We start from the raw sequence: 21,274 nt of genomic DNA on the forward strand, positions 1-21,274 counted from the left end.
TTTTTTTTTTTTTGCGACGGAGTCTTGCTCTATCACTCAGGCTGGAGGACAGTGGCGTGATCTCAGCTTACTGCAATCTCCACCTCCCAGGTTCAAGCGATTCTCCTGCTTCAGCCTCCGGAGTAGCTGGGACTACAAGCATGAGCCACCACGCCTGGCTAATTTTTTTGTATTTTAGCAGAGACAGGGTTTCACCATGTTGGTCAGGCTGGTCTCGAACTCCTGACCTGAAATGATCCGCCCACCTTAGCCTCCCTAAGTGCTAGGATTACAGGCATGAGCCACCGCACCCGGCCTGACCAACTATTATTATTGTTAGTATTATTCCCAGCCGGACAGGACACCCACACCCTGGAGAGAGCAGATGCTGCCCTGAATAAGTGCCTGGACGAGCCTGCTCCCTCGTAGAGCAGAAAGTCCATGCTATTTCCTATAAGCCAGCAGGGCGACTTCAGTGGCTCCTGTGGGGCCTGCCAGGCCCTGCAGCCACAGTCCAGGTGTCCCCATCCATCAGGCCCTCGTCATCCCTGTCTTTCTCTCTCTGCACAGACCCCGTGCCTGTGTTTGAGGCGGCGCGCAGCCTAGACGACAGACTGCAGCCCCCCAGCTTTGACCCCAGTGGGCAGCCCCAGCGAGACCTCCACACTTCGTGGAAGAGGAACCCCGAGCTCCTCAGCCCCAAAGGTACTGATAAGGCCTTCTCAGCGCATCTAGAATAAACAACCAGGCTGCAGAACTTCAGAGCCAAACTCGGCCAGCCTTGTTGGGGGGTGGCTGGGGCAGGGAACTGGGCAGGTGAAGGCCTTTGGTAACCGTCTAATTCCTGGGTATATATTGAGCCTGGCACTGGAAACGCAGTTGGGAGTAAAAGAGAAAAATCTTGCCCTTGTGGTGATGATCTTCTGGAAAGGGAGACTGTCAGTGAACAAATTAGTAAGACATATAGTGTGGCAGGTGGAGAGAGAAGTCAAGAGACCCGTTCAGGTTCCCACCCTCCATGGCCAGCCCCAAAGTACCCTCTGCCCCTGTGATGAATTCAGCACCAAAAGCACCCACCAAGCCCTGGGATGAGCCCCCACAGGGCCTGCCAGGGCGGACGTGATGCAGGTGAGGCCAGTGATGGCTGAGCGTCCACATGTGCGCCCTCCACAGCAGGGAGGGGAAAATAGTCTGGCAGTCCTTCACTAAGTAAAACACAGGCTCACCACATGACCCGGAAGCACCACAGCTAGGTGTGGACCCCAGAGAACTGAAAACACGGGCTCAAAACAGTGTACACAAATGTACATGGCAGCGTTACTTATAACAGCAAAAGCAGAAACAACTCAAGTGGCTTTCAACAGCTGAATGGACAAACAAAATATCCATAGAGTGGAATGTTACTCGGCCATGAAAAGGAAGGAAGCACTGATCCATGCTATAACATGGATGAACTTTGAAAACATGGTGCTGGCCAGGTGTGGTGGCTCACGCCTGTAATCCCAGCACTTTGGGAGGCCGAGGCGGGTGGATCACAAAGTCAGGAGTTCGAGACCAGCCTGACCAACATGGTGAAACCCCGTCTCTACTAAAAATGGTGTGGTGGCTCACACCTGTAATCCCAGCTACCTGGGAGGCTTAGGCAGGAGAATCGCCTGAAACTGGGAGGCGAGGGTTGCAGTGAGCCAAGATTGCACCACTGCACTCCAGCCTGGGCGACAGAGCGAGACTCCGTCTCAAAAAATAGATAAATGAAAAGAAAACATAGTACTGAGTGGAAGGTGCCAGACAGGGAAGGGCACATAATGTACAATTCTGTTGGTGTGAAATGTCAAAAGAGGCAAATCCGTAGAGACAGAAAGGAGATTGGTTGAGTTGTTTAATGGGTACGAGGGGTTTCCTTTTGGGGCAGTGACAGTGTTCTGAAACTAGTGGTGATGGCTTCACAAAATTGTGAATATACTAAATGTCATTGTAAAATGGTGCTTAAAATAGTGAATTTTGGCCGACCGCGTTGGCTCACACCTGTAATCCCAGCACTTTGGGAGGCCAAGATGGGCAGATCACTTGAGGTCAGGAGGTCAAGACCAGCCTGAACGACATGGTAAAACCCCATCTCTGCTAAACATACAAAACTTAGCCGAGCATGGTGGCGGGCACGTATAATCCAGGTACTCGGGAGACTGAGGCACGAGAATTGCTTGAACCCAGGAGGCAGAGGTTGCAGTGAGCTGAGATCACGCCACTGCACTTGCAGTCCAGCCTGGGCAACAGAGTGAGACTCTGTCTCAAAAAAAAAAAAAAAAAAAGAGATCACGCCACTGCACTTGCAGTCCAGCCTGGGCAACAGAGTGAGACTCTGTCTCAAAAAAAAAAAAAAAAAAAGTGAGTTTTATGTGACGTATACTTTACCACAATTTTAAAAGTATAATAAAGCAGGCCCGGCCAGGCGCGGTGGCTCAAGCCTGTAATCCCAGCACTTTGGGAGGCCGAGACGGGCGGATCACGAGGTCAGGAGATCAAGACCATCCTGGCTAACACGGTGAAACCCCGTCTCTACTAAAAAAATACAAAAAAGACTAGCCAGGCGAGGTGGTGGGCGCCTGTAGTCCCAGCTACTCGGGAGGCTGAGGCAGGAGAATGGCGTAAACCCGGGAGGCGGAGCTTGCAGTGAGCTGAGATCTGGCCACTGCACTCCAGCCTGGGCCACAGAGCGAGACTCCGTCTCAAAAAAAAAAGCAGGCCCCGGGGGTATGAGCAGGCAAAAGAAGCTCTGCGTGTACTGACACTGGTGTCACAGTGGAAATGACCTGTGTGCTGAGGACATGGGGCCCGCAGGCCCCACAGCTGTACTCTCTCCAAGGCCTGAGTTTGGGAAATTGATCGCAATCGGTGATCGATCCAGTTTACAGAAAACCGCTCTGGCTGTCACGGTGCTCTCTTGGCAATGGGGGTTTTCCCTCTTTTTCTCCCTGCAGAGCAGAGAGAGGGGACGTCGCCTGCCGGGCCCACGCTGACCGAGGGAAGCCGCCTCCCAGGCATTCCCGGGAAAGCCCTCCTGACAGAAACCTTGCTGCAGAGAAATGAGGCGGAAAAACAAAAGTGAGGAAGGGAGGGTGGTTGGGAGGGAGGAAGGAACGGTCAGGGCTCCTGCTGCCCTACCTGGCTGGGTCATGGACAGGGAAAGTCTCCTGCCAGAATCCAGATGCAGGCTGGAGACCAAGATGAGGAAGGGCCGAAGGCTTTGGACTCCAGCTGGGTCTGGGTTCAAGCTCCACTGCAGGAACTCAGTGGCTAGCCCTGGGCAAGTCACATCATCCTCTGAGCCTCAAATTCCGCCCCTGGTAAATGGGGCTAAGGGTGGTCCATTCCTCAGCATTCTCTAGAGAAACAGAACTGGTTGGATTTTTTTAATGATTAAGACATGTACTTCTAGGACTTAGCTTATGCAGTTATGGGAACTGCCAGGTACAAAATTGGTAGAGCAGGAGTTGGTGCTGCAATATTTTTAAATTTTATTTTACAATAATTAGAATGTTTTAGAGATGGGATCTTGCTCTGTCACTCAGGCTGGAGTGCAATGGCACAATTACAGCCCACTGCAGTCTGTAATCCCGGCACTTTGGGAAGCCTAGGTAGGAGGATTGCTTGAGGCCAAGAGTTCAAGACCAGCCTGGGCTACAGAGCTGGAGTGCAGGGTGCAATCTTGGCTCACTGCAACCTCCGCCTTCTGGGTTTAAGCAATTCTCCTGCCTCAGCCTCCCGAGTAGCTGGGATTACAGGTGTGCACTACCACACCTGGCTAATTTTTGTATTTTTAGCAGAGATAGGATTTCACCATGTTGGCCAGGATAGTCTCAAAATCCTGACCTCAAGAGATCCTCCCGCCTTGGCCTCCCAAAGTGTTGGGATTACAGGTGTGAGTCCCTGTGCCCAGCCACACAAAAAAATTTATATATATATATATACATATATATTTTTTTTAATTAGCCAAGCATGGTGGCATGCACCTGTAATCCCAGCTACATGTAAGGCGGAGGCAGAGCAGAGGATCACTTGAGCCCAGGTGGTTGAGGCTGTAGTGAGCTATGATTGCGCCACTGCACTCCAGCCTGGGCAACAGAGCAAGATCCTATCTTTAAAAAAAAGAAAATGGGCTGGGCGCGGTGGCTCATGCCTGTAATCCCAGCACTTTGGGAGGCTGAAGTAGGCGGATCACTTGAGGTCGGCCGTTTGAGACCAGCCTGACCAACGTGGTGAAACCCTGTCTCTACTAAAATTACAAAAATTAAGCTGTGTGTGGTGGTGCATGCCTGCAATCTCAGGTACTCAGGAGGCTTAGGTGGGAGAATTGCTCGAACCTGAGAGGCAGAGGTTGCAGTGAGCCGAGATCGGGTCACTGCACTCCAGCCTGGGTGACAGAGGGAGACTCCATCTCAAAAAAAAAGAAAACAGAGGAAATGTCACTCCCCCAGGACCGTATCAGTAATTCACAATATTGAGGAACTACTGGGGGCTGGGCACACCAATGAGCTTGCTTCACAGCACCCCCTGAGGCAGACCCTATCAGAAACCCCATTTTAAAAATAAGGAAACTGAGGACCGGAGAGGTTGCTTGCTACTGTAAATTTTTGCCCCTAAAAATCCTGGCAGAAACTAACAGGGGCAACCATGACAGGGCCCACATAGGCAGTGGAGCAGCAGGACAGCCAGGTGCCTGAATGTCGTGTCTAAGGACTTGCAGAAAGACAGAGGTGCAGGTTACAGGGAGTGGGCAAGGGGTAGGAAGCAAGATGGGCCTTGACTCGGGGGCCCCAGGCAAGGCCTGTCCCTACAGCCAGCACAAGCAGGCCTCGTCTCTTCGCAGGGGCCTTCAAGAAGTACAGATCACTTTGGCGGCCAGACTGGGGGAGGCAGAGGAGAAAATCAAAGTCCTACATTCAGGTATGTGTCAGCACCATGTGGCCCAGAGAGAGGACTGGGAGGGGACGGTAATGCTGTCAACGAGGGGTCATGGCTTGGGGTCTGCCACATCTGGGTGTTTTAGAATCAAGAGGGCAAAATGGGAGTTTGGGAAGAATAATCTTACCCAGTGGGGGTCCAAGCCTCTGTGTCCCAGAGGCTACATTGCTGTGGAAAGAGGATTTGAGACAGAGTTAATTCAGGTGGTGGCCAAGCGTGGTGGCTCACACTTGTAATCCCGGCACTTTGGGAGGCTGAAGTGGGAAGACTGCTTGAGCCCCAGAGTTCGAGACCGGCCTGGGCAACATGGCAAGACCCTGTCTCTAATTAATTAATTAATTTAATACAACCCCTGCAGGGGCCAAAACACTGCCAAGCCGCTGACTTAGGGGAGGCATTGGGGAGGGGTGAGGTCTGGGGCAAACTGGAGGAATGAGGCCTCATCTAAAGAGACAGCCACTGCTTAGCACCAGCCGGGCGCTGCCATATGGTCCCCTGTGGCCAGGCCCTTCCATTTGCCCAGAGAAATTAGAAATCTGGAGTTGTATCAAAAACACTCATTCATTGTAACACATGAGTCTGTTCATTGTGTGGATCTTCCCTGTCCTCCAGCCTCCCAGGTTGGAACCGCAGGGTGGTTGAGCACATGGATGGACGGCCCTGCCCAGGTCCTGAAGTGATTTAAGGGTGTTGGGGGGCTTATACCCCAGGTCATGGGGCAGACAGCACCACGCCTCCACCCCTCAACCCTGGCCTCAGTCCCCTGAGCTTCTAGGCCCATGGAGAGTACCTCATCCGCCCTGCACTGCCCACCCCAGCCACGGCACGTCCTTCTCACCAGCCTGAGCCCCTCTAGGGGCAGGAAACTCATTGCCTGTCACCAATTCTGACGGAGAGAAAGGTCTCCCTCTCTACCCGAGCTCTCATTCTGCCTGCTGGGCTTCATAGAGGGAGTGGGCTCCACCTCCCTGGGAGACCCAGCCCCTTCCCACTTGGAGGTGGGGCCTTACCCTGCCTCTGCTTTCTCCCAGCGCTAAAGGCTACGCAGGCAGAGCTGCTAGAGCTGCGGCGGAAATACGACGAGGAGGCAGCATCCAAGTAAGTGAGCCCTGCTGAGGTGTACCTCCTCCCTCGGACCCTCCCAGTCAGGCCTCCTTCTTCGGACCCTCCAGTACTTGCCTCCTCCTTCTGATCCTCCAGGACTTACATCCTCCCTCTGTCCCTCCAGACATGCCTCTTCCCTCTGACCTTTCAGACATGCCTCCTCTTTCTGACTCTTCTCCTTCCTCTGACTCTCTGCTGGAGGCCCCCATTTCATTAAGCACCTCTGCTCCTCACCCCCAAAGGCACACTGCTGTCATTTGCTATGCCACTTGCACACCACAGCCATAAATAATGTTCTGGGACCTGGGCTGAGCAAGGGGCTGCTTGGTGGGGGCCTGCCCCTTTGCCCTGGCCCCCTGGGACTGTCCCCGCTCCCCAGCTCCACACTCCAATCCTCAGGGCTGAGAGGCATTCACCTAAATTACTCTGGACTTAAGCGTTTATTTAGGCTTTAAGAAATCATTCCTTCTGCAAACACTTATTGAGCACCTACTGTTTATCCAGTGCTGTTCTGCGTCCTTGGAGGAAACATGAGAACATGACCCTGTCCTCAGTCAAGGAGAGGAGACAAAAACTGATGTGCAGTGATACATTTGTTCATTCACACATATTGAGCACTTTCTGTATGCCCAGCACTGTTCTTGGCACATGGCAAATGCTACAAAGGGAAGAACTGGGGACAGGAAAAGAGAATGACAAGAAGGAGTGGGTCCTTTATCCAGGGTAGTCAGGGAGAACTCCCTGGAGGAGGTGGCTTTCAGAATGAAGAGAAGACCATGTGAAGAAAGCAGGGAAGGGTGCTCCAGGCAGCAGGAACAGCTTGAGCCAAGGAAGGCCCTAAGCATGCATGAAGCACGTGTGTGGCCTTGAGTCACCAAGTGCTCCCCACATGCCCCCCGCGTCTCCCATCCCCTGCTAACAGCGGGGACACCTCTCCCAAGCCCCTCCATGCTGGCAGTCCGGAGGGGGCTGGGCAGCGCAATAAACAAGTGACCACTGGGGACAGTGCAGGGCGGCCTCCCAGGAGAACACTGTGATCAGGGTTTTAAAGCGGAGGGCCGTTTTCTTGAGGAAGGGCATTCCAGGCACCACCAGGACAAAGGCCTGGAGGTGGAGTTCAGAGCGGGCCCCTGGGGGAGCGGGGAGGCCAGACTGCCTGGAACAGGTGCAGTGCTGACGCCCTACTCCCTTTTCCTCACAGCCTAGGCTCTTTTCTCCCCAGCCCGATTTCTCTCCTGTAGCAAGGCTGGAAGGGAGTGCCTTTAGCCCTCCCCTGGGCTCAGGCAGGGGCTAGGGGTGTCAGGAGGGGCGGAGGCCCGGAGCCTGCTGGAAGCGCTTCCTCAGGGCCTCATCTTTGTGTCTCAGGGCAGATGAAGTCGGCCTGATCATGACCAACCTGGAGAAAGCTAATCAGGTGAGGAGGCACAGTTCCCGCCCGTGGGTGCCAAAGGTTCCCTCTGCCTGGGGTGGGGGTCTCGGGCCAGACAAGGAGGAAGGGACGGAGCTTCGTCAATATTTATTCAACTGTGGGTCCTGTGCATGCCAAGTGAGGGAGCCAGGAGGAGTCTGGGCCCCAGGCCCTGCCCTCTCCGAGCTCCCAGGGAGGGCCCGGGGTGGGGGTTGGGGTAGGGAATGCAGACGGACACACTTGGAAATAGAGTGCTCCAAGCAGCAACGGGCAGGAAGGGGCCCCTGACCCAGACTGCAGGAGTCCAGGAAGACATCCGAGAGGAAAGGATGTGGAGCTAAGGCCCAAAGAATGAATGACAGCGTATCTAGGCACGGATTCTAAGTGAGGCTCCTGCATCCTGCCTTCCTCCAGCTCAGAGGTGCTGCCATCTGGTGGGCAGAGTCAAGCAGGACTTTAAAAGAAGGGCGACCACAGCCAGGGGGTTCTAGCCCAGAGTCTTGCGTGTCCACCACATCTGTCCCCCAGCTCCCTGCAGTGCCACCAGCCAGAGACATGGCCAGGAGAGGCCAGCAGGGCCTCGAGCCCTCTGTCCCTAGGCCCATCTTCCTGTCTGTGGGGTGGGAGAAGATACCCAACTGCCCCGAGGCCTGCGGGCCCTCAGGGAGAGAGGTCACTTTCCCCAGGGGCAGTTAAGAGGGGCCTCTTGGAAGACACTTTGCAGCTGGGTTTCAGAGTCCTCATGCTGTTCCCTGAGGGAGGGCAGCCAGGTAGATGGCTCAGCAGGGGCAGAGGCCCGAGGTGTGGCTCTATGGGCACAGGGTGGGGGCGCTCCCTCCTGCAGAGGAGACTTGGATAAAAGGGTTGATTCTATGTCCCTGGGAAGCCACCAGAAGGTGCAGGCCTGGGCTGGAAGTGCTGAGACTCTATAAGCCCCTACCCCTAAAGAAGCAGTGTCCCCTAGGAGGGTCAGGAAGGCCAAAGACAGGGCCAGGTCACAGTGGTGGTGGTGACCGCAGTGGCTTCCCTGGGCTTAGGTCCAGCATATTTTTCTGAAATGACCATTAAGTGAGCCCCATTTTGTATAGGCTACATAGCCTTTTCAGTGTGATTTTTTGAATAGGTAATGCGTTCATGTAGTTCAGAACTCAAGAAGCTACACAAGGGCCTATCTTGGAAAGTCCAGCTCTCCTCCCAGTTCTCCCCTACAGCAGCCTCTCTTACCAGCCCCTGGGTTCTCCTTCCAGAGATAGTCAATCCATTCACAAGCCCACGAATATATCTTTTTTCGGGAGGCAAGGGGGACAGGGTCATACTCTGTCGCCCAGGCTGGAGTGCAGTGGCACAATCACGGCTCACTGTAGCCTTGACCTCCCCGGCTCAGGTGATCCTCCCACCTCAGCCTCCCAGGTAGCCAGTTATCTGGGAACAGAGGCTTGCGCCACCATGCTGTGCTAATTTTTTGTATTTTTTTGTAGAGACGAGGGTTTACCATGTTGCCCAGAATATATCTATTTTAACCAGTGCCCCCTTTTTGTTGAGACAGGGTATCACTTTGTCATCCAGGCTAGAGTGCATTGCTGCGATCACAGCTCACTGCAGCCTCAACCTCTGGGGCTCAAGCAATCCTTCTGCCTCAGCCCCCCAAGTAGCTGGGACTGCAGGTATGCACCACCACACCCGGCTAATTTTTATATGTTTCGTAGAGATGCGGTTTTGCCATGTTGTGCAGGCTGATCTCAAACTCTTGAGCTCAAGCAGTCCACCCTCCTGGGCCTCCCAAAGCACTGGGATTAGAGGTGTGAGCCACTGTGCCCAGCCACCCCTTTTAAAAACAAAATAATAATATACTATGTATACCATCGTGAACCTTACTTTTTCCCTGTCTGTATCTTTGAGCTCCTTCCATATCAGTATAAAAAGCAGCTCCTCCTCTGTTTTACAGCTGTGTGGTGTTCCTCGGCAGAGTGCCCCATCGTCTAACCCAGGGGAGGGCAAACTTTCTGTAAAGAGAGAGTGGATATTTTCAGCTGTGCAATCCATACAGTCTCTGACACAGATTTTCAACTTTGCCATTATAGCATGAAAGTATAGACAATATGTAAGTGAATGAGCATGGCTGTATTCCAATAAAACTTTATAAGAACGGGCAAGGCTGCACACAGTGGCTCATGCCTCTGATCCCAACACTTTGGGAGGCCGAGGTGGGATGATCACTTGAGCCCAGGAGTTTGAAACCAGCCTGGGAAACATAGGGAGACCCCATATCTACAAAAAATTTAAAAATTAGCCAGGCATGGTGGTGTACGCCTGTAGTCCCAGCCACTCAGGAGGCTGAGATGGGAGGATCACCTGAGCCTAGGGAGATGGAGGCTGCAATGAGCTATGATCATGCTACTGCATTCCAGCCTGGACGACAGAGTGAGACCCTATCTCAAAAAAATAAATAAATAAATAATAAAATAAACGATCTTATAGTACTTGGAATAGGAAGCATAGGAAGCATTTCTCATAATGTTTCTCCTAAGTCCAAAACTAAAACCCACACATTATAGAGACGTATGGAGAAGAAAATAAATGTCACTATATTAGGTTTTTAATCTCTGTATTTATTAATACTATTTTAATGAGGATGCTGGGGTACAGCAGATCCATATCATTACTCACAGGATAATAACCACACCAGTTTGCCCCGATGCTTACTCCTGGGGTGAGAAAAAGAGAACCAGCTGTCATCTCACATGTGCTTGAGTTTGTACTCTAGGTGAGGACTGCCCCAATTCTGAATCTAGGTGGTCACCTAGGGACCTTCTGAGAGAGGGAGGGAAAGAATCTACCTCCCAAGTGTCATGTGGACAGAGACAAGGACCCTGGCTTTTAGCCTTTGGAATGGAAACACATCTCTTGACGGGGAGATAAGACTAGTAACTTTTTTATTTTTATTTTATTTTATTTTTTTTTGAGACAGAGTCTGGCTCTGTGGCCCAGGCTGGAGTGCAGTGGCGTGATCTTGGCTCACTGCAAGCTCCACCTCCCGGGTTCACGCCATTCTCCTGCCTCAGCCTCCCGTGTAGCTGGGACTACAGGCGCCCACCACCGCACCCAGCTAATTTTTTGTATTTTTAGTAGAGACGGGGTTTCACCGTGTTAGCCAGGATGGCCTCGATCTCCTGACCTTGTGATCCTCCCGTCTCAGCCTCCCAAAGTGCTGGGATTACAGGCGTGAGCCACCACGCCTGGCCACAACTAGTAACTTTTTTTGTTTTTATTTTCCAAGAGACAGGGTCCGGCTCTGTCACCCAGACCGGAGTGCTGTGGCAAGATCATAGCTCACTGCAGCCTCAAACTCCTGGGCTCAGGGGATCCTCCCAAGTAGCAAGGACTACAGGTTCACACCACCACACCCATGATTTTTAATTCTTGTTGTTGTCGTCGAGATGGGGTCTTGCTATGTTGCCCAAGCTGGTCTCAAACTCATGGCCTCAAGCAATCCTCTCACAGTGCTGGAATTACAGGCATGAGCCACCATGCCTAGCCCCAACTAATTGCTTTAAAACCCAGCTTTACTGTTCAGGGTCTGTCTCCGTGGTATGGGTCTCACCCACCCTTGATGTCTAAACACATAAACCTCCAGGGAAGGAAACCTCTGGGGTTCTCAGTAGCTGATCAGCCATGAGTTGAATTTCCAAGGCTTGTCCTTTAGTCTAGATCTCAACTTTCAATCAGATATGCTCAGAGAGCCCTAACTATACAGAAAGATAAAAATACTTCCTTTACAGTCCCACACACCAGGAAACTCTTCCTAAAACAAAATTGAACCATTTCTGGAACAAGGCAAGATACGTATAAATAAATAATAAATTCATATGTGAACATGAATGTGTGTGGGTCTCAGTATGCATACATTGGGCATAGCATCCTGATTGTCAAGGTCAGTATAGAGTTAAACATAATCACTATGACCTGCATTACCAGCCAAAGGTAAAAATACAGCCACAGCTCTTTCAATTCTCTAAGTAATAGCTCCAGTAATATACCCTCATGATGTTAACAAAGTTAGCCAATTATTGATGCATTTATATGTGCCAGGCACCAAGTGAAGATGTCTACCAAATTGCATTTGGCCAAACCACTTCATTTGCAGAACAACCCTATGAGATAGTTGCCTTTAAATCCCCATTTTATTAATAGGGAAACTGAGGCTGGGGAGATGAATCCTCTTGCCTAAGATCACATAACCAGAAAGCTGCAAAGTCAGGATGGGAGCCCAGATTTCTCTCCAAAGCCACAAGGTTAAATGTATTAACATTTGGGTGCTTCCTTCCAGGTAGAAATTTTTGAAGAGTTGAGATCTACCAGCTGGGTGTGGTGGCTCATGCCTGTAATCCCAGCACTTTTGGCAGGCTGAGGTGGATGGATTGCTTGAGCCCAGGAGTTAGAGACTGGCCTGGCCAACATGGAAAAACCCCATCTCTACTAAAAATACAAAAGTTAGACAAACCTGGTGGCACACACCTATAATCCCAGCTACTCAGGAGGCTGAGGCAGGAGAATTACTTGAACCCAGGAGGTGGAGGTTGCAGTGAGCCAAGATCGCGCCACTGCACTCCAGCCTAAGCAACAAAGCAACACTCTGTCTTTAAAAAAAAGAGAAAGAAAGAAAGAAAGAAAAAGAAAGAAATCTACCAGCTGGGCACAGTTGCTCAGGCCTGTAATCCCAGCACATTGGGAAGCCAAGGCAAGTGGGTTGCTTGAACCCAGGAGTTCAAGACCAGCCTGGCCAACATGGCAAAACCTGTCTCCACTAAAACTACAAAAATTAACCAGGCATGGTGGTACCCACGTGTAATTGCAGTTACTCAGGATCCTGAGATGGGAGGATTAATTGAACCCGGGAGTTGGAGGCTGCTGTGAGCCCTTACTGCACCACTGCACTCCAGCCGGGTGACAGAGCGAGACTCTGTCTCAAAGAAAAACAAAAAAAAAAATCTACCATAGACTCAGTTTAGTGAACTGTTGCATTCTGATTTTAACCACTCAAAACCACTTTTTGTTAGATGTTTTTATTGCCCCCCATTTCAAAAAGAGAAACTGAGCCAGGCATGATGGCTCACTCCTATAATCCCAGCACTTTGGAAGGCTGAGGCAGGCAGATCACCTGAGGTCAGGAGTTCAAGACCAGCCTGGCCAACATGGTGAAACCCTGTCTCTACTAAAAATACAAAAAATAGCTGGGTATAGTGGTGCGCACCTGTAATCCCAGCTACTTGGGAGGCTGAGGCAGGAAAATCTTGTGAACCCAGGTGGGGGAGGCTGCAGTGAGCCAAGATTGTGCCACTGCACTCCAGCCTGAGTGACAGAGTGAGACTCCATCATAAATAAATAAATAAATAAATAAATAAATAAATAAATAAATAAATAAAAATAAACTGAGACCTAGGGAGAGGAAATGGCCTGCCCAGGGACTGCAATAGTCTGTGGCTGGGAAAGCACCTCTGCAGATGCTGTGTCTGGAACTCAGTCCATACCAGGTGGCATGAGAGTTGGGACAGCTCTTGCATTCAGACTAGCCAGGCCTGAAATTAATGTGGCAGACAGAAGTATCTAGAAATGTGTGAAAACCTGCCAGTCCCCAGACCTGCCAGGACCCAGACAGCCTCTGCCTCCCTGCCTTTGTAGAGCAGAAATGTTCTGACTCCCTGGGGGTCCCACACACCCCACGAGAACCCAGAACCACAGAGGGGCATTTCTTCCTGTCCTTTCAGCTCAGGAGTAACCTCAGAGGCTGCTATTTCTTGTCCCCAGCCCAGACAGGGCTCTGTGACTGGTCTTCATAGTTCCAGGACAGGGTCCGGGACTAGGAGGGCAGGACCTGAGAGGCCCTCGGAGGTCTGCCTCCCCAACCCTGCCTGAGACAGTGCAGGGAGAAGGTGGAAGCACAGAGTGGGCTCTGCGGTGGCCATGCTCACCTCTCGCCCACGTTGTTCCCTTCTCCCCAGCGAGCTGAGGCTGCCCAGCGGGAGGTGGAAAGTCTCCGGGAACAGCTGGCCTCTGTCAACAGCTCCATCCGCCTGGCTTGCTGCTCTCCCCAGGGGCCCAGTGGGGTAAGGATGGGGTCGGGGAAGTGAGCAGGGAGGGCAGAGGGAAAGATCGGGAATGGCTGAGTTTGTGGGTTTCAGCATGTGGGTGACACTTTGTGGTTGATTGCGTGCATCCATTTGAAACTGGGAGTGTGAATGTGTGTGGGTCTCTGTGCATACACTGAGTGTAATCACTATGACCTGCTATACCAGCTGAGGATAAAAATACAACTACAGTTCTTTACTTTTCAACCCCAAGTTTCCATATACCCTTTATTACCAGGAGTTCCAATATCTTCCTTTGAAGGCCTCCCTTACCCCCAGTTGTCCAAGAATGCCAGAAACTTCCTCAGACCAAAGATCATTCTGATTGCCAGATGCACCAGCAAGGACGTGGGGGAGAGTGAGTTTGAGGCAATACAGCAGCATGCAGTTTTTGTGGATGCCACCAGGTGTCGCTGTTGAACACTGGTCATAGCAGCTTGGTGGATGCCAGGGATGGTGATGCCCCTGCTGGTTTTCAGTCCCAAAACTGGGTACTTTTAGGAGTATGAGCCAGCCAACATATCAATAGGCAATCATCACCAGGACTGCAGTGGGGCCACATACCAAGATAAAATTTAACATTCATACTCAGCCATTGGTTTCCAAATCATGCCAGGTGTTTCTAGGTGGATTTCCCACCCCAGCCACATGCTGTGAAGGGCCAGTCTTCGGTGATCAACCCTGAGGTTCTTGTGTTAGGCCTAATTAATCAATTCATCTTTCTCTTTCCTCCTGGTTTGTGCCTCTTTGGGGTCCTGGTGTCATTTCTTGATGAGACTTTCATCAAGGCCACCCCAACCTACCCTTCTGTCCTATATTAGCAGTCTCCATCCTGGCTCTCCCAGAAAGCCGTGGGTTCATTATGTGAATTGGTCTGCCTTCTTTCCAGATCTCTGTATCCCAAGGGGTGAGATTCATGATTCCTTACATAATAACAGGTCGCTTCAGGGTGACTTCCCTCTCCACCCATGAACCTGAACTTGCGAGCATAATTTTCACTTCACCTGACATGTACATATACAGGCCCAGGTGTCTATGTCTCTCTTTCCGTTTGAATATTGCAATGAGTCTCTGTGAATGTATTACTGTGTATGTATGTCTCTACTTGTGACCTTTGAGCAACTGACCATATTCTTAATCTGACTGTGCCTCAGTTTCCTCATCTGTACAAGTAACACCTACTTTATAGGGTTATTAAAAGGATTACATGAGTCAGGCGTGGTGGCACATGCCTCTAGCCCCAGCCACTTAGGAGGCTGAGGCAGGAGGATCTCTTGAGCCCATGAGTTTGAGTCCAGCCTGGGCAACATAGCAAGATCCTGTCTCTGAAAAAAAATGGATTACATGTAAAGTGCCTAAAATGGTGCTTGGGTCATTGTATATGCTCACTAAGTATTTGATGCTGCTATTATAATTATTATTTTTTTATTTTTATTTATTTTTTTTTTGAGGCGGAGTCTCGCTCTGTCGCCCAGGCTGGAGTGCAGTGGCTGGATCTCAGCTCACTGCAAGCTCCGCCTCCCGGGTTTACGCCATTCTCCTGCCTCAGCCTCCCGAGTAGCTGGGACTACAGGCGCCCGCCACCTCGCCCGGCTAGTTTTTTTGTATTTTTAGTAGAGACGGGGTTTCACCGTGTTAGCCAGGATGGTCTCGATCTCCTGACCTCGTGATCCGCCCGTCTCGGCCTCCCAAAGTGCTGGGATTACAGGCTTGAGCCACCGCGCCCGGCCTACTATTATAATTATTAATGTGTCTTTGGTATATCTGGGATGTTTTTGCTCAGGAGGGCATGTAGCTTCTTTGAGCACGTGCAGTTCTGTTTTGTGTGATGATGTGCCCTTGTGAGTGTCTCTCTTTGGTGCATGAGTATTTGTGTGTGTCAGCATATTTGGGAAAGTACATGTGTTAGCGTGTGCTGTGGCTATAGGTGTGTCCTTGTGTGTCAGCCTGTGTCTGTGTCCCAGGAGATTGTATGTGTGTCCATGTGCCTGGGTGATGGCATAACACAGACAGAGTGAACACAGGAGAGAGAGGCTGTGTGGAGAGAGATGGAAAGTGAGAGAGCCCAAGAGGATGCCTCATAGAGGAATTTGCCAATGGTTCTTAATTAACCCCCATGGAACCCAGCAAATGCCTGTGCTAATCAGCCCCAGGGAACTTTGCTGGTTTGGGGGGTGTGCTTTCCTGAGCACAACAGTGGCACTCGATGCTAATTAATTTAATGTATTAATGGCATCCGCTTCCTGTTTTAATTGGCATTTATCTCCATGGAAGAAAGCTGGGGTTGGGTTAGGGCTTTTTGTTTGGTTGGTTTTTTTTTTTTTTTTAAGTGTTTCTTGGATTTATTTGTAACTAAGCCTGACTTCAGGTTCCTCAAACAGCAACCTCTCCATCTTCATCCAGGACAGAGGGGCCATTTCCTAAAATATGGAGAAGCCATAGGTCTTGGGGCTATCAGCAAATTAGGCAGAGGAAGGAGCCACCCATAACGTGGCCCATGGCTCCAAGGTGTCAAGTCTAATCCTGAGGGTCCTTTGTTGCCTAGAATGGGGACATACCCCTGGAGTAGGAGCCAGACCTGAGCGAGAAACAAACTTTTGCCTATGCTGATTCCTCTGCCGCGAGCGCCCAATCCCCAACCCCAGCTGACTACTTCTTTTTGTCATGGTTGTTCTTTTTTAATAAATCTTTTAATCAAAGTGTAACTTAATACATAAGGAAAAGTGCACAAATCATAAGTGTACAGCACTTTGAATTTTTCAACACAAGCACACCCCATACCATCATCCAAATCAACAAATGTACATTCTGCTTGGGATTCAGGGGTGGGGAGGCCAAACCTGTGGACCCCAGTCCCTCACCTCTCAGCCCCTCAAAGACCCCTTTGCCTGCAGGATAAGGTGAACTTCGCTCTGTGCTCGGGCCCTCGGCTGGAGGCCGCGCTGGCCTCCAAGGACCGGGAGATCCTGCGGCTGCTGAAGGATGTGCAGCACCTCCAGAGCTCGCTGCAGGAACTGGAGGAGGCATCCGCCAACCAGATCGCTGACCTGGAGCGGCAGCTCACAGCCAAGTCCGAGGCCATAGAAGTGGGTCCTGGGGAGGGTCGGGGGGCAGGTGGCCCCAGGCCGAAGCACACAGACCAGCCTCACCATCTTTCTTTGCTCTTCTAGAAGCTGGAAGAGAAGCTCCAGGCCCAGTCTGACTATGAAGAAATTAAAACGGAGCTGAGGTACCATGTGGGGTGGGGCTCCACAGACCCCTAGCACTTTTCCCTGGCCAGGAGCGCTTGGCAAAGTTCATCATCTTCCTCCCTCCTACTAAACCCCATTTGTTCTCTCCAGTAACACTGTGGATATCAAACCTTAACCATCCTTAGGCTGGGTGCAGTGGCTCATCCCTGTAATCCCAACACTTTGGGAGACCAAGGCAGGAGGATCGCTTGAGCTCAGGAGTTTGAGACCAGCCTGGGCAACAATGGGGATAACCCATCTCTACGAGAAAAAAACAGTTTTAATTAGCCAGGAGTGGTGGTGGTGCGTGCTGTAGTCCCAGCCACTCAGGAGGCTGATCTGGCCACTCAGGAGGCTGATGTGGGAGGATTGCTTGAGCCTGAGAAGTCAAGGCCGCAATGAGCTGTGGTGGCACCACTGCACTCCAGCCTGGACAACACAGTGAGACCCTGTCTCAAAAACAAAACAAAACGAAATTCAACCATCTTCAGTCGTTTTCCATCAAGAGCCGCCTGTACAGGCAGATCACCTGAGGTCAGGAGTTCAAGACCAGCCTGGCCAACGTGGCAAAACCCCGTCTCTACTAAAAATATAAAAATTAGCCAGGTGTGGTGGCGGTCACCTGTAGTCCAAGCTACTTGGGAGGCTAAGGCAGAAGAATCGCTTGAACCCGGGAGGTGGAGATTGTGCCACTGCACTCCAGCCTGGGTGACAGAGTAAGACTCTGTCTCAAAGAAAAAAAAAAAAACAATCTGCCTACAGACCATACAAGGGAACTTACTATGGGCATGGTAACTGGGAGGTGATTCATTAACCAGCTAAACTCAAGCTGGCCAGAATGGGGTCAGTTCAGGCAGCACCCCTCCAGGTAACACTGCCACCTGTTAATGAGCCTGCTACTTCAGGCCTGGGGTTGCAATGACTCTGGAATTAATGGGATTCCGGGGAATTGAGCAGTCATTGTCAGGGAGGTAAGCCGGGTCATTGCCTCTTGCAAGACCTCTCCTCCAGCCCAGGGGCTGGCTGACCTCAGACCCTCTCCACTTGCTCCGGCAGTATCCTGAAAGCCATGAAGCTGGCCTCCAGCACCTGCAGCCTCCCCCAGGTAAGTGTCCCTGCCACCATCCCTGCAGGACGGGCTGTCCCAGTGAGCCTTCCACCCACCAGGTGCCCTCTCAACCTGCCTCTTGTCTCCTAGGGCATGGCCAAGCCTGAAGACTCACTGCTTATTGCAAAGGAGGCCTTCTTCCCTGCGCAGAAATTCCTTCTGGAGAAGCCCAGCCTCCTGGCCAGCCCTGGTAGGGGAGGAGGATACTCTGGGGCTGAGGGCTGGGGCGGGGACTGCCTGTGGGTCTCTGGCCTTCTCATACCCAAGGACCACTGCCTTCCATGCAGGCAGGAGAGCGACAGAACAACAGGTGTGCATTGATTTGGCAGCTGCTGTGTGCGTGTCCTGCAGGGCATCCACACGCACCCACGTCACAGTTGGGGTCACACAGCTGGCTTGGGCCCTTCCAAGGCCCTCTAAAGGGCTCCACTCCCTGCTGAGCCTTCTTGAGCTGCAGGGGCTCTCATGAAGAGGTTACAGGTGGACAAGCAGGCATTCTCACTGCACCCCCACAGCCGACCACTGGGAGGCTGCGGACATGATCACCCTCTCAGCTACCTGCTGACCTTTTTATTTTGAGACCAAGTCTCGCTCTGTCGCCCAGGCTGGAGTGCAGTGGTGCGATCTCAGCTCACTGCAGCCTTCACCTCCTGGGTTCAAGCAATTTTCCTGCCTCGGCCTCCTGAGTAGCTGGGATTGCAGGCATGCACCACCACACCTGGCTAATTTTTATGTTTTTAGTAGAGACGGAGTTTCATCACGTTGGCCAGGCTGGTCTCAAACTCCTGACCTCAGGTGATCTGCCTGCCTCGGCCTTCCAAAGTGCTGAGATTACAGGCGTGAGCCACCACACCCGGCCACTCGCTGACCTTTTAGCCTTGTGACCCCAGGGAGGACTCTGTGCTGCCTCTGTTTCCTCATCCGTAAAATGTGTGTGACCTTGGGGCCCGCTTCGTGGGTGCAGGTCTAGTGAGTCAGCTCCAGGGTGGGTGCCCAGCAAGGGCTCATCTGCAGGTGGTGGCGAGTTCGACTTCCCATCCCAGGCCGAGGTGCTGGGCCTGTGGCACGTTCTCAGCTGATGCTCTTGGTGATGGGGTGGGGCGCTCCCCAGAGCTGGCATATGGACCGGGCCTGGAAGAGTGGGGCTTGGAGAATGGAGGGGTAGGGCAGAAACAGCCAAGGTCGGCACTTCCAGCTGCTGGACGCCTATAGCACTGCTCCCCACCCCCACCTCCCCACCAAACCCTTCCCTCCTTCTCCTCCTTCCTTCCTCTATTTCTGACTTTCTGTCTCTATATATGTCTCTGTCTGTCTCTCTCCCCCACCCCACCCCGCCTCTCTCCCCGTCCCTCTCTGCCCCACCTCTCTCCCCACCCTTCTCTGTCATGTGGTTTCTCTGTGTCTCTCGTCTCTTTCTCTGTCTCTCACATGTGGTCTCTCTGTCTGTCTCATTATCTCTCTCTCTCTCTCTCTGTCTCACATGTGGTCTCTGTCTCACGCCCTCTCTCTCTCTGTCCCTCTCATGTGGTTTCTCTCTGTGTCTCTCTTTCTCGTTGTCTCTATCTGTCTCCCCCTCTGGTTCTTTTTCTCCCTGTCTCTCTCTCCCCTCATCATTGTCTTCCCCATCTGTCTGTCTGTCTGTCTGGGTGTTCTAGAGGAAGACCCATCAGAGGACGATTCCATCAAGGATTCACTGGGCACGGAGCAGTCCTACCCCTCCCCTCAGCAGCTCCCACCTCCGCCAGGGCCTGAAGACCCCCTGTCTCCCAGCCCCGGGCAGCCCCTGCTTGGCCCCGGCTTGGGGCCTGATGGCCCTCGGACTTTCTCGCTGTCCCCCTTCCCCAGCCTGGCGTCAGGGGAGAGATTGATGATGCCCCCGGCTGCCTTCAAGGGAGAGGCAGGCGGCCTGCTGGTGTTCCCCCCAGCCTTCTACGGCGCCAAGCCCCCCACAGCCCCTGCCACCCCGGCCCCTGGCCCTGAGCCACCAGGCGGTCCTGAGCCTGCTGATGGTGGTGGGGGCGGAGCGGCAGGGCCTGGGGCAGAGGAGGAGCAGCTGGACACGGCAGAGATCGCCTTCCAGGTGAAGGAGCAGCTGCTAAAACACAACATCGGGCAGCGGGTGTTTGGGCATTACGTGCTGGGGCTATCGCAGGGCTCGGTCAGCGAGATCCTAGCCCGGCCCAAGCCCTGGCGCAAGCTCACAGTGAAGGGCAAGGAGCCCTTCATCAAGATGAAGCAGTTCCTATCGGATGAGCAGAACGTGCTGGCGCTCAGGACCATCCAAGTGCGGCAGCGAGGTGAGTGCCCAAGAGGGCCTGTCTCTGCTGGCCACCACGCCAGGTCCAGGGCATCAGGGCTGGGGGCTGAGGACATGAGCTCTGGGTTCAAAGCCCAGCTCTGCCACCACCTGGCTGTGTGACCCAGGGCCAGTGACTTTGCCTCTCTGTGCCTCAGTTTCCCCTCTGTAAAAGCAGGAAATACATCCTCACCCTCTCCTTCCTGGCCCTACCCAGAGACAGGCTGCCCTTCCTGGGACACTCAGGATAAGGGTGGTGGGAAAAGTCTCCAGGTGCTGCCCTGGCAGGTACTCACCAAACACTTCCAAGCCTCAGTTTACACATTTGTAAGACTGCCAGCCTTGCCAGAATTGATTTTTTAGGTAATCAGTGTGAAGGGTCCTAGCTGTGGCCTCACAGAGGCCTGAGTTTGAGTCCCAGCTCTGCTGTTCATCCACTGGGTGACCTCAGACAACTCCTTTCATCTGTGCCCCGGTTTCTGCATCTGTCAGCCTCCAGGAGGCACCATGAGGATTAAACAGGCATCAAACACTGACCACAGCACCTGGCACACAGTGCTGCTTGAGAACTGTTAGGGGCGGCGGTTGCCATAGTCATTGTCGTCATCATTTCTTTTTTTTTTTTTTTCCCCTTGAGATGGAATCTCACTCTGTCGCCCCGGCTGGAGTGCAGTGGCACAATCTCAGCTCACTGCGACCTCTGCCTCCTGGGTTCAAGCAATTCTGCTGTCTCAGCCTCCCTAGTAACTGGGACTACAGTCGTATGCCACCATGTCCGGCTAATTTTTACATTTTTAGTAGAGACAGGGTTTCACCATATTGGTCAGGCTGGTCTCCAACTCCTGACCTCAAGTGATCCACCCGCCTTGGCCTCCCAAAGTGCTGGGATTACAGGCGTGAGCCACCGCACCCTATTTCTTTATTATTATTATTTTTTTTTTTTTTTTGAGACAGAGTCTGGTTCTGTCACCCAGACTGAAGTGCAGTGGCACAATCTCGGCTCACTACAACCACTGCCTCCTGGGTTCAAGCGATTCTCCTGCCTCAGCCTCCTGAGTAGCT

At 52.2% G+C, this 21,274-nt stretch overlaps 1 protein-coding gene across 1 annotated transcript in view; it reads left to right on the plus strand.

Moving 5' to 3' along the window:
• CUX2 (cut-like homeobox 2) overlaps positions 1-21,274 on the plus strand; it is a 266,995-nt gene that overhangs the window by 208,396 nt on the left and 37,325 nt on the right. Inside the window, exons 9-19 of the mRNA XM_011937105.1 lie at positions 550-684; positions 2,958-3,081; positions 4,847-4,923; positions 5,973-6,039; positions 7,411-7,459; positions 13,453-13,557; positions 16,473-16,664; positions 16,749-16,807; positions 17,865-17,913; positions 18,007-18,106; positions 19,572-20,213. Coding sequence (XP_011792495.1) covers positions 550-684; positions 2,958-3,081; positions 4,847-4,923; positions 5,973-6,039; positions 7,411-7,459; positions 13,453-13,557; positions 16,473-16,664; positions 16,749-16,807; positions 17,865-17,913; positions 18,007-18,106; positions 19,572-20,213 — 1,599 coding nt within the window. The remainder of the gene's footprint in view (positions 1-549; positions 685-2,957; positions 3,082-4,846; positions 4,924-5,972; positions 6,040-7,410; positions 7,460-13,452; positions 13,558-16,472; positions 16,665-16,748; positions 16,808-17,864; positions 17,914-18,006; positions 18,107-19,571; positions 20,214-21,274) is intronic.

This window comes from Colobus angolensis, unplaced genomic scaffold (genome assembly GCF_000951035.1).
Source record: "Colobus angolensis palliatus isolate OR3802 unplaced genomic scaffold, Cang.pa_1.0 Scaffold10, whole genome shotgun sequence".
Classification (NCBI taxonomy): domain Eukaryota; kingdom Metazoa; phylum Chordata; class Mammalia; order Primates; family Cercopithecidae; genus Colobus; species Colobus angolensis.